This window comes from Symphalangus syndactylus, chromosome 7, assembly GCF_028878055.3.
Source record: "Symphalangus syndactylus isolate Jambi chromosome 7, NHGRI_mSymSyn1-v2.1_pri, whole genome shotgun sequence".
Lineage (NCBI taxonomy): Eukaryota > Metazoa > Chordata > Mammalia > Primates > Hylobatidae > Symphalangus > Symphalangus syndactylus.
The window spans coordinates 47,536,175-47,553,865 of record NC_072429.2 but is presented as its reverse complement, the minus strand read 5'-3'; the positions used below and the strand labels follow the sequence as shown (position 1 = coordinate 47,553,865).

Here is a 17,691-nt window from a genome sequence, read left to right as displayed (position 1 = left end):
TGAGACTGTCTCAAAAAAAAAAAAAAATTGATTTTGAGAGTTTTTTTTTTTTTTAGAAGGGACATCAGCAGAAACACCAATGTCTGCACTCCCAGCCCCCCAAGCACCTTTTGCAGAGAAAAGAAGTGAGGTCACTGGGTTTTATTTGAGTCCAGAGAGGAAAGCCTTGGCTCCCACCCAGGCCCCAGTGCCCTGAGGCTGGAGGAGGGAGGCAGGATGGCAGCACAGAGCAAGGTCTTCCTGCCCTCCTGGCTGCCTGCAGACGGGAGTGGAGACCGTCAGAGCAAGCCCCAGCTTCTTTCAGAGGAGGGTAGAGTCCAGGACTAGAGGTCTTCTCTTGTGGCTGACACCTTCTCTGAGCAGGCCCCCTGGGGTCCCCCACACAGCATTGCCTCCAGAGCCCCTCGGCCTTGTTGGTGGGCTTCATAGATCTGGTCTTCTCCAAACTCCCCCAAGTAGTGCAAACATGTCCTGGAGAGCCTAAGGGAACCCAGCGGGAGCCTCAGATGCTGCCCAGCCCACAGTGGGGCAAACCAAGGCTCCAGGAGCTTCATCCTATCCCCAAGCCCCGGGCATCACCTGGTAGGCCAGGGGCCCCCTGTGACCATCACGCTGATGCTTGGCTCTGGCCCCTCGCTAAGTCCTGGGCCTGTGAGATGCTTCACTTGGTCCACTTCTCGAACTCCGTAGCTGGTGGCAGTGGAGAGGAGAGGAGTACAGCTTTGGCAGGAGCCCAGCCAGGGAGAGACCCATCTCCACAACAAGTTGGACACGCTGGGCGTTCGTGGAATTCAGAGAGGTAAAGCCCCTGGCCCAAGGTCACAAGGTGACCTCTGCTCTCCCACTTGCTCTCAGCTCCAGAGCCCAGACTTCATCCCAGCCAGCCCCTCCCTTGGACCAGAGTCCTAGAGGAGTGTGTGTGTTGTGTGAGCGGCTGAGTGGGAATCTCCACCCACCAGGCCTGCCCTTGGAGGAGAGAGGTGGGGGCAGGATTGGCAACTCACTCCTGCCAGTTCCGGGAGCAGCTCCGGTCCAGGACATCCGTGTAGACCGACTCGCTCAGCTCCCGCCGCCCCCCAGAGTTTGGGGTATGAAGTTTGGTCTCTGCCTTTGCCAGATTTTGCCACATCTGGAACAAGGAGGGACTAGGAGGCAGGGCCTCAGGACTGCCGCTCAGTTAGGGGGAGGTGGGGAGGATAGGAGCAGAGTCTCTGGGGAAAATAAGGTGGCAAGAGAGCCGTTTGAGCAGGAAGCAGCTGCGAGGCTGTTGCACACTCCCCCCCCGCCCCGCCCCGCCCAGCCCCTAAAGCTCCCTGGGATGGGGGTCGGGGATGGGAAAGAAATGCTGAAGTGGTAGGTGAGGCCTGGGCACTGGGGTCCCTCCTCCAGGGCACACCTGCCCAGTGGCATGTGTCATTTTATTTTTATTTATTTATTTAGAGAGAGTCTCACACTGTCTGTCGCCCAGGCTGGAGTGCAGTGGCATGATCTCAGCTCACTGCAGCCTCCACCTCCCAGGTTCAAGAGATTCTTCTCCCTCAGCCTCCCAGGTAGCTGGGACTACAGGTGCGTGCCACCACACCCGGCTAAAATTTTGTATTTTCAGTAGTGACGGGGTTTCACCATGTTGGCCAGGCTAGTCTCGAACTCCTGAGCTCAGGCGATTGGCCCCGCTCAGCCTCCCGAAGTGCTGGGATTACAAGCATGAGCCACTGTGCCCGGCCGGCACATGCCATTTTAAACCACAAGAACAAGGTAAGAAAAACTGGAGCCCAATATTCAATCGCACAAGTACTCCCAGGCCCCCACCTCACAGAGACACTGGCATGCAGGCATGCTCAGCAGGTGTGTGTGTGAACCCAGACACACGCATACTCACGTGCAGGCGCTCACACGTGTGCACGTGCACCATGTACACATAGCCAAGGCCGCCCCGTCAGGTTTGGGGAGGGAGTCCAGACTCAAGGATGGGCCTGGAAAGGGAGAAGTCTAAGGACAAGTGAGTGATTCCCTGGGGTCTCAAGATACTGTGGAGGTCTCCCAGATTGTCTGCTGTTAGGCAGGCAGATGAGTAAACTGAGGCATGGTATATAATGAAAGGCTGCATCTGTGGCTTGATGCCCAGTGGTAGGGATTGGGGATCAAAGGCCGGTGGTGGAATTTGAGGTGGGTGGAGGGGTCTGGCTTGAGAAGGGGTGTGAGCAGGGCAGGGTGACAGTGGCGAAGGACTCACCTGGTAAGCCACAGCTCTGCAGGCATCACAGCGCAGGTGAGCAGGCATGTGAGCTGAGTACATCTCCTCATCATCCAGTTGTGGGGCTGTAGCTGTGAGTGGGGCCCTGTCCCCGAGGCCCCCTGGGATGGCCCAGGCTCCCAGCAGCAGCAGCAGCAGTGGCAGTGACAGCCTCATGGCCCCAGGAGCCAGTTCAGCAAGTGTAGTCTGTGGTTGAGGTGCAGATGTGTGTGTGCTTGTGTGGTGTGGGGACTGCCACAGAACACCTGGCCTAGACCAATGGGGAACTGACACCTCACCCCTCCCATCCTCCTCCCACTCCCTCCTCCAGGGCCCGGAAGATGCCACGTGGGCATGTCCTCTAGCTGGACCCTGGCTCCAGCCATCTCAGCTCCATTTCACAGATAGGGAGCAATGAGGCAAGGAGAGGGGCTGGGCCTAGGCAGGAACACATAGGGGCCGATACTGCCCACATCCTGTGATCTGGCCAAGTGGCAGGCACTGTGCTGAGTGCCTTGTGGGAAGAGTTGGTTGGCTGCCGTCATCTTTTTTTGTTTCATTGACCTTTCTGAGAAATGAGACTGTCATGTTCATTCTGCCTCTTCTGACACAAAGGCTCAGAGAGAGGTGACAAATCCAAGGCCACATAGCTAGGGGGGGCCATGCTGAGAAACCCAAGCCTGACTGACCCCAAGGCTCCCTGGCCAATCAACCACCAGAAGGAATGAGGTGTGGCTGCCAGCCTCCTGGGAGGCAAGTTCAGGGAGACAGGGATGCTATAGTGTTTCCAAGACACACATGGTCTCCTTCCCTAGCCCCGAGGTCCCCTCCACCCAGGCCATACCCAGGCATGGAAGGGCACTGTGGAGGGTGTTGGCAGGCCGTGGCAGGAAATCAGGCACCTCACACCAGTTATTTCAGCCATCATGGCTCCATGGTCAGTAATTTATTACATACCAGGATGAAGTAAAGGCACCTGGGGTGGCCCCAGGGCCCTCCATGCCATCGGAGCTGGCATCTCCAGCTAGAAAATGGCCAGTTGTTCTGATTCATAGCTCTCCTAGTCAGCTTCCAGTCCAGGGCAGAGGGCAGGGACTGCTAGGGACCTGGGCCCCCCGACAGGCCTGGAACAACGAAGGCATCCATCCCCATCCCTGCCCACTGCTTCTCATGGAAACTGTCCTTCCCAAACTCATCACATCACACACCAGGCTGGCAAGGGCCAGCCATTTCCGGTTCAGAACTATACACAGACCCCCACGCACACCACCTCCCACCTCATGCAGACCCCCCTCATCTCCCTCAGAGGCTCCTGAAATCTCAGGGCAACTGAAGCGCAGGCTCTGGGCCCTGTCCCTTGCTGTGACTGGTCTGTAGGGCCAGCCCCTCTCTGGGCATTGTTGCCACATCTGTTACTGGGGAGTGGAATCTGCCAAGAGCTTCAGATCCCTCTGGATACTCCACCAGGGGTATCGCTTCTACTGCTGGCCCTAACCCACCTTCTAGCCACACAGAGGGGTCAAGAGGCTCCTGTGGGACAAGAGCCCAACGCTCCCTCTTCTCAGAGCTTCCTGATGACCATTTCACCTACTCCCGATGTAGGGGGTGGGGGACTGAAGCCCAACCCCTGGCCCAAAAATGAGTCAGCTCAGCTCTGAGGGCCAGGCTCCCCATCTTCCCACCCCAAGTTCCAGGCTCACCCCCAACCCAGGCCCTCCCTGTATTCCTTGCTTTGCCTCCACCTGCTGTCCCCTACCTTAGCTCTCTTTCTCAGAGCCAGCCTGGCCTGGGCTGTACTGGCCACTTTCCCCCCAGTAACCTCCAGGGCCAAAGCTCAGCTCCTTTTTCTAAGAGCAGACTTGACAGCCAGAGTCCTTCCTGCCACCTCACCAGGGGCACTGGCCAGCCTCACCTCAGCTGCGCCCGCCATCAGGGAGGGCAGACAGTTCCCCGCCCTGTCTCCTGCTGCTCCCGTTCCTGCTGCCCCACGGCAGCCACAGCACCTCCTCTGATCGGCTCCTGGGGACGAGCCCAGGGATGCCTCACTTTCCCTATCTGCTTGCCCGCATATACACATATACAACACCCACACACCACACCACACCACACCACGCCCTGGGAATGCCTGGGAAAGGGATACATAATTTTGTTGGGGGAGGAAGTAGGCAGCCACTTCCTGGGTGACTCCAGCTCCACCAGCCTCGGGGCTCAGATTCATTCTCTGAAGATCACTTCCTGTCCGACGACTGACTGGGATGGGTTAAAGACAGAGGCGACGGAAAGAGAGGAGGGTAGGGGCTTGGATGCCAGAACCTCCCAGGCCATCCAAGGGCTCCAACTCCATGGGGATCGGCCCGGGGCCTCACAGCGGGAACAGTGAACCCTTGCCGGGCTGGGTGGGACCTGAGCTGGAGGGCGGTGCACAGAGGAGCAGAGGAGGTGCGGGGCTGGGGGTCCCACTCCCTGGCAGGTAGTAGGTCCCGTCCAGGGGCCCTGCCTCAGAGACCCAGGGTAGCTGGGGGCTGCCGAGGGCCTGCGGGCCCGGGGACGGTGGCAGAGAGAGGCTGGGTATAGGCCCATAGGCGGGCGGGTAGAGGCCGAGCCCCAGGGCCAGAGGGGTGTAGACGCGGTGGGGCGGCCCGGGAGACGAGGGCGGCAGCAACACCTCCACGTACTGCCCACTCTCAGGATCGAAGAGCACCCGCAGCCGAGGCTGCCGCGGCGCCTCCACAAAGTAGTAGCGGCCACTCTCGGGGTCCACCAAGACCTTCCCCAGGGGCGCGGCCCCGGGCTGCCTGCGCGCTCCCTGGGAGGGGCTTTTCGGGGACCGGTCCGTGGGAGGCGCCGAGGCAGCGCGGGGCTGGGCTGGGGCCGTCTTGCCCGCTGACGCCTGGGGCTCCCGCGGGAGTGGCGCCTGGACGGCAGCCGCGGGCTCGGGGGCCGTAGGTGGTGTCTTCGGTTTGGGTGCTATCCCAGGGCTTGGGCTGGCTTGCACCTGAGGGGAGCTGGGGCGGGGCGATCGGACCCCTGCTGGCCCTACGGGGGAGCGCTGGGATGAACTGCGGGCGCCGCCTAGAGGGCTGGTCCGACCGTCGCCGTCGGGGACCAGTCGCTGGGCCTCTGCATCCCTGTTCTCTCCTCCAGGGCCGCGCGCTCGCACTCGCGAGGTTACCTCGGGCCGGCGACCCAAGGCCAGGGCCCCAGGCAGGCGGATCTCTGTGCGCTTGAAGGGCTTCGCCGTGCTGTTCTCTGCCCTCCGCCGCAGGACCCCGTTGGGCTGTGAGGCGTCCCGGGCGACCGTGTCGAAGGACGGTTCAGGAGGCTCGTAGGGGTGCGGCACGACCGGTAGAAAATCCTTGATGAAAACGGAAGTGTAGTGAGCCGGGGCAGGCGGCCCCAGTGTTGGCGGCTCTTGCGTCTTGGATTCGCCGCCCTCCTTCCCGCAGGGGTCGGCAGGAGGCGCAGGCAGCCCAGAGCCTTGTGCTTCTGCTGGGAAGCCTGGCGCGTACGTGGTCTTCACCAACTTGCGCACGTCTCGAGGCCGCGGAATGGCCATGCGCGGGCGTCCCGAGGCCGCCTCTCCAGGACCCAAGACTTCCGGGCACTTATCGGCGTCCAGGGTGCCCACAGGGTGGCTGCCGGGCGGCTCGGGTGCTGCTACCTCTGGGGACGGCTGACTCCCTCCAAAGGCAAGATCTGGAATTTCCCGCGTGGATGGACTCTGCATCTCTGTTGGTTCTGGAGTCCCGGGTGCGGACGGTGTAGGCGGTGCCAACTCCTCCTGAGTTAACCCATTCTGAGCTTCCTGAGTAAATACTATCGATGAGCCCGGCCCCATGGGATCCCATGTCTCTTGGGGAGATGGGCCCCAAGTTCCAGTAGGACGATCTGGAGCCTCCCACGGGAAGAAGGCTGGCAGGGACGGGCTGCTACCTGGCTCCACCGCATCCGCGACTGCCGAATGCGGAATCTCCCACCGGGAAGGGGCTTCGAGGGACGGGCTCCTTTCCCCGGCAACACACTGATTCCACTGGGAAAGGATCGGAGGGGAAGGGCTTCTCCTGCTGACAGTTTCCTCGACGGCGGGATTTTGATTTTCCCACGCGGAAGAGGCTTCAGGGAACGATGGGCTACTCACCCTCTGAGTAGTCCGATCCCACGGGGACAGGTTCTGGGGCGACGGGCAGCGAGGACTCCGTACAGTCCCATTTGGAGTCTGCCACGGCGGGGACGGGCTCCTTGGCCTCACAGCCCTACTCGGAACCTCCGAGGGGATCCTACACTCAAAACGCGGACTCCGTGCCCTCTGGACAGTTCGATCCGGCGCCTCTCGCGGGAACCGAGTCTTCCGCGCCTCCTGGATCTTCTCCTCTGACTGAAGGAAGATGCTGGAACTAACAGGACCCAGCGGCTCCGTCCCGGGCGCAGGCTTGTCGCGCCGAATCGCGCGCTCGCGGAGGCTGGGCCACGGCCTCGGGGCTTTGGCAGGGGCCGAATTATCTTGTACGCGAAGTGGCCGAGACTTAGCCTTCTCCAGAACCACGCGGGTGCTGCGGGCCGTTTCCCGGGTCGCAGGTTCGGACCGCCCCGTGGGACCGAAGGTGGCGCTGCTCGGGGCCGGGGCCTCGGGGCTTAGTTTTCTGGCCAGTGCCGTCTGCACGAAGCCCGCGGCGGCCTGCAGGCGGCCCAGCGACTCGTCCAGGGAGCCGGTGCGCAGGAGCAGCCGGGGGCGCGGCGCACCGGCCGCCCGCGGGGGACTCTGGGGCCGGGGGCGCAGCTCGATCTGACGCTTGGGCACCGTCCGGAGCCTGGCTGGCGCGGCGCGCTCCTCCAGAGCCACCTCCACACACTCGAACTGCGCTGGGGCGGCAGGACTTGGCCCACGGGGCCGCAGCTCTAGGTAAGTGGCCCAGCGGGAGCCACCATCGGGGACCTGGGACTGGCGTGGGACCAGGGCGGGAGACTCTGGCCCCGTCGGCAAGGGGTTGATGAAGGCCGGCTCCGTGAGCTGTTGTTGTGCCTCGCGATCGTCTGCGCCGGAGCAGCCGAACAGGGGCCCGACGCCGAAGATGACTTCCATCTCCCCCGACGGCAGCGTGCGCAGCTGGGGCTGGGGTGGCCGTGGGCCGGAACCTGGGCCTCGCGGGAAACCCGAGCCGGGCCCGTGCCGCTGGCGGCTATTCTGGGCGCTGACGGACAGGCGAGGCTGCGCGCCCGCCCCCCTCCCAGGGGCCACCCAGGGCCAATTCGCTGGGCTTTCCGCGTCCGGCCCAACGTCCGGGGGCTCCGGAGAACCCGGAGCCGTGTAGTAGGAGCCTGACGAACCGGAGGAGTCCTGGCGCCGCGCGGGGGCCGTGGGCAGCTGCCTCGGGATCCCAGGCAGGGCTGGCGGGGCGAGCGCGGTCAGCATGGTGGGGCCGGACGCCGCGCACTATCTCCCTCGCATTCGCCTCCGCTGGTGGCGCCGGCACTGTCCCCGCCCCGCCCGAGGATGCCGTGGGGTCACCGCTCCTTAAAGCGGCCGCGTCCACTCCTAAGCCAGCGGCGCCGGCAGCAGAAAAGACCTGGGCCCTGCACCCTTCCTTGTCCAGCCCCCATGCCCAACTAACCCCCTTCTGAGGCACAAGCCGGAGTACCTGGGGTGGGCTTCAAGCTTTGGCTGACAGGCAGATGACGGAATGGCAGGCCCAACTTCCCAAGCCTTGGAGCCAGGAGTTAGGCCCAACTCCACCTATCTCACAGGTGAGGAAACTGAAGCACAGCAGGGATCCGCCTGAAGTCAGGCACTGCTGTGTGCGGTTCAGGTTGTGAGCGGGTGAACCAGACCTTCAGGCCAGGAAACTCAGGTAGAGCCAGCAATTTCATCTTCCCCTCAGCCCCGGGTGTCTTAACATCACTTCAGGGGACCCCCCATTGCCATTGCTGGCCTCAGCTAGAGCTCCTAAGGGTGCACGCACCACCTTCCTTGACCCCAGTTACACTCCCCCTGATCCCCAACCTTCAGTAGAGTGAAGAGCACCGCTAGAGGCCTCCCTGACTCCTCAGGGCCTCAGGAAGGTACTACCCCTGCTGGACCCACTGCCCTCAGTGGGACCTATTGGAAGGGGCTGGAGTGGACAGCTCTAGCTTTCACAGTCTGCCTCAGCACCTAGAACAGGCCCTGGATACCGATGTGAGGTCCCATGGGAAGCTTCGAAGTAGCTTGTGTTCCCAGCTCCAAAGGCCCCTACGGCCAGAACAGCCCTGTGCCCCCCCAGGTACTCACAAGGCCCTAATTTCAGCCCCCACAGCCTTAGGACCTGCCCTGGGGACAGTCGCTGGTTGGGAGGCAATCACCACCTGTCATTGTCTTACAACTGTGGGCACCACTTGCCCTTAAATTTCTGGCCTCAAGGTCCTGCTATGACTCAGGCCCCAGCTGGCCCTGGAGCAAGAGCACTGCCCCCTCCTGTGCACTTGGCCTCAAACTGACCCAGGACAGGCTACACTGGGCTAATCTGACCCCTGAAGTGGGTCCTCTGCCTGGGTGTGTCCCCATGATCACCTGGGGGCACTTGGCGATGGCTTCTGAAAGAATGTTGCTGGTCCATCCCATCCAGCCCTGCCTGTGCAACTTGTGCAAATCGAGGTCCCTTCCCAAATTGTTTCTCCACCTTAAAACCACACACAGTATTGTCTTTTCTCTTCCTCCCATTGTGAAGCTCCCATTTGTTTGGGGGAGGTGTCAGCAGGTGCAAATGCAATTTGCAGGTATAACATTATTGTCATGTGATGGAAACTGACTTCCCAAATTCCTTGTGGTTCTGGAACCCACTGTCTTTGAAGTTTCTGGTCAGGGCTTCCAGCCCTGTAGTCAAGTTGGGAGAGTTAAATTTACCAGGACACTGGGAGTGGGGTGGGATGTTACTGGATGACCAGCGCTGTTTATATAGGAAGGGGTTAAACACCCAAAGGAAGCCGCGGTGCCTACCAGACAACAAAGACCCAGCTCCTCCCCTAGGCTACAAGCCCCACCTTGTGGACCCCCACCACTACCCAAGAGGGAGGGAAGTAGCAGGGGATAGAGGCTGGGCACTCCCAGAGCAGAGAAGGCAGAGGCTGGGGAATACAGCCAGAGAATAGGAAAGCGGCGGCCGTTTTATTTTTCCCTGGGATGCTGGTGGCTGCGGGCCTGACGCGTCCCTGAGGCTTTCTTATGCTTCTGGTCCAGCACCTGGGCCATGTAGCTCTCCTGCTGCCTCTGGATCCGGAAGTCAGACATATGATTCCTGCAATGGAGCCAGCTGGTGGTGGGCTGTGGACAGCCGAGGGTAGGTAGGGGCCAGAGGTCTGGCTCCCCAGTGTCATCAACAATCCCCAGCTGGGCCCAGACCTCTCACCTGAAGATCTGTTTCTGCTGGCTGATAACTTGCTGCAACTCTTTAATCTTATTCTCTTTGCCATTAAGTATATCTTCTTGCTTTATAATGTGAGACTCAATCTCTGTGGGGGAGAGAGGCAGGGAGGAGGGGTGGTTCCCATCCCAGGGCTCCTTCCTGAGATAAGGCATTCCCTCATGGGGCTTTTCAGAGCTTGGCTCCCCACCCAGGAGTTCTCCATGAAGAACTGCTAATATCTTAGTATGAATAAGTTTATTATGCAGTCTTGGGGGAGTGCAGTGTTTGAAGATTGTTGTCAATGACTTCACAAGTCTATTCTGGACCAGAGGACCCACATGAGGGCAGGAGAAGGTCCTTGGAGACAGGTGGGCAGTCCTGCCCAAAGGCTGGAAGATGAATGGCGCCTGCCCTCAACTCCTGCAGGTCTTTACAGATGTTGCCTCCTTCGAGCAACTCTCCCTCATCTAAAAATTACATTTCCCAGTACTTCCTATTCCCTCTTCCTGCTTTCTCTTTCTTTCTTTTTTTTTTTTGTTTTTGAGACTGAGTCTTGCTCTGTGGCCAGGCTGGAGTGCAGTGGCATCATCTTAGCTCACTGCAACCTCCACCTCCTGAGTTCAAGCAATTCTCCTGCCTCAGCCTCTCGAGTAGCTGGGATTACAGGCGTGCACCACCATGCCCGGCTAATTTTTGTATTTTTAGTAGAGATGGGGTTTCACCATGTTGGCCAGGCTGGTCTCGAACTTCTGACCTCAGGTGATCCGCCCACCTCAGCCTCCCAAAATGCTGGGATTACAGGCGAGAGCCACCGTGCCCAACATCCTGCTTTATTTTTCTTAACACTTTTACCTAACATACCATATACTTTACTCATCTGTCTTCTCCGCTACTGGGATGTAAGGTCCACAATGACAAGGATATTTGTTTTATTCATGGCTTTATCCCTAAGGCCTAAAACACTACCTGGCACATAGTAGGTATACAAACAGCATATTTGCAGACCGAATGAATGGGATGTCCCTGGGGGTTTAGGACTCAGAAAAAAGACCTAGTTCAGTCATCCCCGTCCAACAAAACTTCCCGAAGGCTGGCTGGATACCCAGCCTTGTGCTAGGGCTTCAGGGGTGGTGGGAGAAGACGGGAGTTGCCTCGATTTTCAGACCTGTTTCCTCGTTTCAAAGATGGGGAAAGAGACAGCCCTATCCCACAGTGGTGTGGGGAAGACCCAGTGAGATAGTTGTGGCAAAGCCTACCCCCAAATTAATCGTACATTTGAGGCAAAGATGACTTTCTGAGGCAGGAGGATGGCTTGAGCCCATGAGTAAGAGACCAGTCTGGGCAACATAGTGAGACCTCGCCTCTACAAAACTAAAAAAAAAAAAAAAAAAAAAAAACTAGCTGGGCATGGTGGTGGAACGCGTCTATGTCCTGGCTACTTGCTGAGGCAAGAGGATCACTTGAGCTCAGGAGTTGGGGCCTGCAATGAGCTATGACTGTGCCCCTGCACTCCAGCCTGGGTGACAGAGCAAGACTCTGTCTCTAAATAATAAATAAATAAATAATTTTTCTGTGTTGGATCAAAATCCAAGGAGGCTGTAGGGATCTGGAGGTGCTTCATTTACACAACTGCCCCACATGGCACCCTGGAAAATTCTGATTCCTACAGAAAGAAAATCCTACTGTCTTCAAAGGTTGGACAAGGGGCCGGGCACAGTGGCTCACGCCAGCACTTTGGGAGGCCAAGGCGGGTGGATCACCTGAGGTCAGGAGTTTGAGACCAGCCTGGCCAACATGGTGAAACCCTGTCTCTACTAAAATTAGCCGGGTGTGGTGGCACATGCCTGTAATCCCAGCTACTTTGGAGGCTGAGGCAGAAGAATTGCTTGAACCCAGGAGACGGAGGTTGTGGTGAGCCAAGATCGTGCCATTGCACTTCAGCCTGGGTGACAGAGCGAGACTCCGCTTCAAAAAAAAAAAAAAAAAAAAAAAAGCCAGGCGCTGTGGCTCACGCCTGTAATCCCAGCACTTTGGGAGGCCAAGGTGGGTGGATCACAAAGTCAGCAGATCGAGACCATCCTGGCTAACACGGTGAAACCTTGTCTCTACTAAAAATACAAAAAATTAGCCAGGCGTGGTGGTGGGCACCTATAGTCCCAGCTGCCTGGGAGGCTGAGGCAGGAGAATGGCGTGAACCTGAGAGGCAGAGCTTGCAGTGAGCCAAGATCTTGACACTGCACTCCAGCCTGGGCGGCAGAGCAAGGCTCCATCTCAAAAAAAAAAAAAAAGGGTTGGACAAGGATTAACTAGAACATAAACTCTGAAAATACAAAAATGTCTAAGCATTTAAGATTTCAAAAGAGAAGACCTGGTAAAAAGCGAAGGCACAGCATGGAAAAGAGGAGAGACAGGTGAAGGGAGAGAATGAAGACATGAGTTCACTGGGTCATGGGACGAGGACTGTTGAACCTCCTTCCCAGGCATCCAGCTAAGTGGGATTAATTACTTGTGAAGTTCGTTTGGGAAAAAGAATTAGAAATTTGTGTGACTCCTTGAAAATAAAAGCCTGTGGCATCTGATGATGAGAGAATGGTTAGAAAATCCCTTTGAGAGTAAAGAACTATGTAAGTGTAAAAACCGAACTGAAACCACACAAGGGAAGTTTGTAGGGGTGGGGTGGGGTGGGAGGCACTGGCCAGGGTGAGGTTCACATCACCAGACTGGCTTAGGAGGGCTTGTGTCCCACAGGAGGGATTTAGAATATTCTGGGGGAGGCAGCCAGGACCTGTCCCCATGACACACACACCTTCCAACAAGCAGATCCAAAGCCCCATGAGCTTGACTAATCTCTGTTGGAAGGAAATGACCTAGGGGAAGGAGGTCTCTGGCCCCACCAGGAAAGAACCCCAGGTTCTTTTTTGGGAAGTAAGGGGATGCCCAGGGAGAGGGCAAGACTGAGAGGACCAATGGCCTTGAGCATGGGGGCAGTGACTGCCTGTTGGGCCCTGCCATGGCAGGAGCCAGTGACCAAACTACTATGAGACCTGTCAGCCCGCCTGGCCAGATCAAGATGTCAGCCTGCTGGCATCTTCCCAGTGAGAGCACTCACCAGGGGAGAGAGAAGGCTGAATTGGTGAAAGGCAGGGTACTCAAGGCTCCACGTGGGAGCCCCACCAGGAAGGACCTTGAACCTCTTGCGCTTGCGCTCTGGCCTCCTGGAGATCTGCTGCAGTGAACAAAGCAGATGTGCCTGGAATTCATACCTACTTTTTTTTTTTTTTTTTTTTGAGACAGAGTTTCACTCTTGTTGCCCAGGCTGGAGTGCAATAGTACGATCCTGGCTCACGGCAACCTCCACCTCCCGAGTTCAAGCAATTCTCCTGTCTCAGCCTCCTGAGTAGCTGGTATTACAGGTGCCCGCCACTATGCCCAGGTAATTTTTGGTATTTTTAGTAGAGATGGGGTTTCACCATGTTGGCCAGGCTGGTGTCGAACTCCTGACCTCATGTGATCCGCTTGCCTTGGCCTCCCAAAGTGTTGGGATTACAGGCATGAGCCACCGCGCCCAGACCATACTTAAACTGGGTAAGGGGAGTTTAGCATTCCGGGAAATGAAAGGGGCTCCTGAGGTGCACGGGCACGTGTAGCTGACTCTGAAGGTGCTCCACAACTTATGGCACCAACTGAGCCAAACAAGTGGCCCACAGGCATCTGCACAAAGCAGAGTTGAAAACTGGCAGCCCACAGATATTTTACTTGGCCTACATGATAGTTTTAAAATTTCAAAATCAACTGCCAGCACTAAAAAGTCAGAAAAGCTTCCATTAAAACTTGGTTTTGGCTGGGTGCGGTGGCTCATGCCTGTAATCCCAGCACTTTGGGAAGCTGAGGTGGGGGATCACCTGAGGTCAGGAGTTCGACACCAGCCTGACCAACATGGTGAAACCCCATCTCTACTAAAAATACAAAAATTAGCCGGGCGTGGTGGTGCATACCTGTAATCCCAGCTACTCGGGAGGCTGCGGCAGAAGAATCACTTGAACCCAGGAGACGGAGGTTGCAGTGAGCCGTGTGCCACTTCACTCCAGCCTAGGCAACAGAGCAAGACTCCATCTCAAAAAAATAAAATAAAACAACTTGGTTTCACTGGGCATAGTGGCTCACACCTGTAGTCCCAGCTACTGGAGAGGTTGAGGTGGGTGAATCACTTGAGCCCAGGCATTTGAGACCAGCCTGGGCAGCATAGTGACACCCAGTCTTAGAAATATAAAAATAACTCTTAGTTTCCATTTTAAAGATCTGGCAATCCTAGCCCCCTGTCACCACATGCACCCTTCCCTATTGAGTCCTGACCCTGAGACTAAGGATCAGGTCCCAAATAGGACAGTGCTTGCCCTGTGTTCCTCTTGTACCAGAGTTAGGAGTAACCCATCAAAAGTGGGAAAACAAAAGGTAGACTAAGAAGGTTGTGTGTTTCAGGAAAAATGGGAGCAAGCCCATTCCTTTATGGCGGTGAAGAATATAGTACACCGACTGCTTCCCTCATTTCCGTGGCCTGCCTGGTCCCTTAAGGCCTTTTCGAAGGTGTGGCCCACCCGGGCCTGCCTGTATCCTCAGCTGGGGACAGGTGTTAGAGTGAAACCCTGCCTTTGACACAGGCACTGGGTGGTTAGGAAAGAGCCCGTTTATATAACCGTGGTGGAGAGCACAGGCCTCCCGCCTACCATTGCACTTGGTGATGAGCTGGTCCTTCTTGCTGGACTCCTGTAGGACTTTGCTGTTGACACTGGAGAGTCTGGGTGGGGAAGATAAGATGGGAGGGTGGGCAGGCTAGCAAGCAGATGCGTCCCCCAAACCCCACACCCCCTACTGAGGCCCACTCACGCTTTTTCAAAGGCCAGCTTCTCTTTCTCCAGCTGCTTGGACAGCACCTCTACCTCTCCGAGGGCAAACTGTAACTTCTCCTCTTCCTTGGCCAGGAGAACCTTGGTTTTGGCATGGGCAGCTTTCTCTTCCTGCAGGGGCAGCAGCAGTCACCTCATTACCCTAGGCTGCCTTGGGTCTCCTAGACTCCCTTAACCAGCCCCCCTTCTCAGAGGGACACACAGAAGTCAGAGCACAGGGAGATTCTGGCCACTTTGCTATTGGGGCTGGAAGTTCTCAGAGGCCGACCTTTCTTTTTTCTTTTTTCTTTTTTTTTTTAGACAGAGTCTCACTCTGTTGCACAGGCTGGAGTGCAGTGGCATGATCTCAGCTCAGTGCAACCTCTGCCTCCTGGGTTCAAGCAATTCTCCTGTCTCAGCCTCCCAAGTAGCTGGGATTACAGGCGCCTGCCACCACGCATGCTTGGCCAATATATATATATATATATTTTTTTTTTTTTTTTGTATTTTCAGTAGAGACAAGGTTTCACCATGTTGGCCAGGCTGGTCTCGAACTCCTGACCTCAAGTGATTTGCCCGCCTTGGCCTCCCAAAGAGCTGGGATTACAGTTGTGAGCCACCACACCCATCAGAGGCTTAATGAGCCTGCCTAACCACAGGGGTCCTGGGAAACGGGGGAAGATTAGGAGACTGCAGAGGCCATTACTTACCACCAGCTTCTTCTCCACTGCCTGGAACTCTTCTTTACTGACAAAATTTTCGTCCTGGAGAACCATCTGCAACAGAGCCTGGCTGAGGGAGGGCCTGGGGCTAGAGTAGAAGGGGCGCCCTCTAGGGACCAGGACCAAAAGTGGGTAACAGGATGATGCTTGTGGTACCTAGGATGAGACTGAGGCCTTGGGAAGGGAGAATTCAGTTCCACAGATAAACTGAGACTCAGCTCTAAGTGCTGCCCTCAAGGAGCAGCCAGTCTCATGGAGGAGGCAGTCCACAGCTAGCACTTCTAACATGCTGTGTGCCTTGATGGGGAGACATAAAGGGATCTGGGGCCCAGAGGAGGCCCCAACCCAGCCTGGGGAAGGGTCAGAATCACTTCCGGAGAAGGGGACGTTAGACCTGAGATCTGACTGCTATATAGGGTGGGCCAGAAGAGGGATAGAAAGAAAAGCACTCTGGATGGTGGGGACACACATGCCAAGGTCAGCTGCCAAGAGGAAGACCTGGGTACCTTCAGGGAATCAAAGGCAATTCAGTGCCTAGAGGTCCATACATTTTGTCGAATTAGAGCATTAGGGTAGCAAATAGGACATGTCTCTCTCCTCTTTCCCCCACATTCAACTTCCCAGAAGGGAAGAAATTGTCTAAGAACAACTTAGAATGATAAATAGATGTGAAGCCAGTTTTATTTCTGAGATGGAGATACATCCCAACCTTCTTATCAAGACAGAAAAACAAAACCAGAAAAACCATGAACTCCAGCTGGCCAGGATTCTATCATGCCCACCCAGGTAATCTGTGACTGCAATGCTTTGCACCCATTAGCTGGGGTTTGATTGAGAAGGCAAAAGCTAAGGCATGTAAAGTTCTTGGAGGCCCCTAAGTTAGCGTTGGCAAGGGCCAAATCTGCGCTTACTGCATTCAATATGGTACTGCCTTTGACTCTGGGGAAGGGTGTCCATAATAGGAGGAATGACAGTTTCTCTGCCTGCACACAAGGGCCATGGGAACTCTGTGACGTCATCTCCACTGAAAATGGGGAAACTGAGGCTCGGGGACTCTCTACCAGCTCTTGCAGCAACCAGGCAAACGGAAGGGAGAATATGGCTTGATTTTAGTAAAATTCCCTGGTTCAGGAAGGTCTGCCCCTTTTTGGCTCCACCCCCACCGACTGAGCCCGGCCTCCTCCTGATGACGCCATGGGCCATGCGTTCTAGCCACGGTCCCCGCATCGGAACAGGTTCTGGCCCCGCCCCCACCAGTGAGGCATCCGGCCCCGCCTCTCCCCAAGCTCCTCTGGCTGCATACCACGTTCCTCAGCTGGTGGATTAGTTCCTCCTGAGACTCAATCACGTCCCGCAGTTGATCGAAAGCGAGACACACAGATCCTGACCCCGCCTTCGACCACCCGAGGGGCGTCGCCATCTTCCGCCCCGGCCAGCTAGTTGGAAATGGCTGCCTCAACCGTGATCCCCGCCGCCGCCCACCAATGAGAATGCGACGCCACAGAGCACCCCGGCAACGGGGGGCGGGGACTTCCTCTGCTAGCGGGGCGAGGGGCCGCCTCTTAAAGGAGCCGCCTGGAGCGGGGAAACTGCTGACAACCCTTAAGGCATTTAAGTTTATAGGAAATTGCGCTTTTATTACGTCTTCTGTTTCTCACGCAGTCCTGAGAAGCCGGCAGGGCCCGGCTTGTACTTTCCTTGCCTGCGAGCAGGCAACACTCAGAACACCAGCCCTCAGCCTTCACCCGGGGCCTGTTAAACTGCATGACCACGAAGCAAGAGCCAGCATAGGCAACTCCTGCATCTTTAGCTTCTCATGCCTCTTTCTCCAAATCTTTATCCTAATCTCCAAATTTCCTCCCTTGTATGAGATTCCAGCCTCCTGGAACACACTTAGGGGTCCTAAGCCTAAGCACGGAAGATAGAAGATAAAAAACAAGAATGGCTTCACCTGAGATCAAAGTCTTCATACTCTGATACCAGGCTCTGGGCAGCCGCACTAGAGTCATGTGCCACCACCCAAGGAGGAGGGCCCTGAAGAGATTAGGAGGACTGAAGAGGGCTTGAAGGAGGAGAGTTTAGTAAAATGAAGTCAGGGAAGGATACGGTGATTACGCACACTCACCGTCTCTATTGAAGGCTTTTTTTTCTCTTCTTGGAAACCCAAATAAGATTAGGTTTGGAGAACATCAGAGCGAATATATATTGTGTTCACTATTTCGTGGCACCGTCATGTTTATATTATTTCATGTGACCCTCATAGAACTCCTATTAGCCCCTTTTTACCTAGGCTGTATGAGAATGAGAATGAATAACTTGCCCAAGGTCACTCTAGTAAGTTGTGGAACTGAGTTCTGCTATGGGCAGTTTGGTTCCAGAGTCCGTGTTTTTGTTTGTTTTTTGAGATGTAGTCTCGCTCTGTCGCCCAGGCTGGAGTGCAGGGACGTGATCTCGGCTCACTGCAACCTTCGCCTTCC

The 17,691-nt window shown here is 56.5% G+C and overlaps 3 protein-coding genes across 7 annotated transcripts; all 3 read right to left on the bottom strand.

The window, feature by feature from the left end:
• Positions 1-126: 126 nt before the first annotated feature.
• MZB1 (marginal zone B and B1 cell specific protein) lies at positions 127-2,497 on the bottom strand. 2 transcript variants are annotated; one of them, XM_055286059.2, is made up of 4 exons: positions 2,234-2,497; positions 1,005-1,129; positions 580-690; positions 127-480 (listed from the first exon to the last, which is right to left on the bottom strand). In XM_055286059.2, the coding sequence occupies exons 1-4, from the start codon at positions 2,408-2,410 to the stop codon at positions 324-326; spliced, it is 570 nt and encodes a 189-aa protein (XP_055142034.1). In that variant the 5' UTR covers positions 2,411-2,497; the 3' UTR covers positions 127-323. The 2 variants fall into 2 exon arrangements, with proteins under 2 accessions (XP_055142034.1, XP_063498858.1); XM_063642788.1 differs by having other exon boundaries at positions 1,005-1,145; positions 2,234-2,467.
• A 651-nt stretch (positions 2,498-3,148) lies between these two features.
• PROB1 (proline rich basic protein 1) lies at positions 3,149-8,933 on the bottom strand. The gene has a single exon (XM_055286032.2). The coding sequence runs from the start codon at positions 7,641-7,643 to the stop codon at positions 4,596-4,598; it is 3,048 nt and encodes a 1,015-aa protein (XP_055142007.1). The 5' UTR covers positions 7,644-8,933; the 3' UTR covers positions 3,149-4,595.
• A 258-nt stretch (positions 8,934-9,191) lies between these two features.
• On the bottom strand, positions 9,192-16,724 carry SPATA24 (spermatogenesis associated 24). 4 transcript variants are annotated; one of them, XM_055286052.2, is made up of 6 exons: positions 16,518-16,706; positions 15,203-15,268; positions 14,494-14,624; positions 14,334-14,404; positions 9,613-9,715; positions 9,340-9,501 (listed from the first exon to the last, which is right to left on the bottom strand). In XM_055286052.2, exons 1-6 carry the CDS (start codon positions 16,632-16,634, stop codon positions 9,372-9,374), a joined length of 618 nt encoding a protein of 205 aa, XP_055142027.1. In that variant the 5' UTR covers positions 16,635-16,706; the 3' UTR covers positions 9,340-9,371. The 4 variants fall into 4 exon arrangements, with proteins under 4 accessions (XP_055142026.1, XP_055142029.1, XP_055142028.1 ...); XM_055286051.2 differs by lacking the exon at positions 9,613-9,715 and having other exon boundaries at positions 9,192-9,501; positions 16,518-16,724; XM_055286054.2 differs by lacking the exon at positions 9,613-9,715 and having other exon boundaries at positions 9,192-9,501; positions 15,203-15,284; positions 16,518-16,645.
• Between the last annotated feature and the right edge of the window lie 967 nt (positions 16,725-17,691).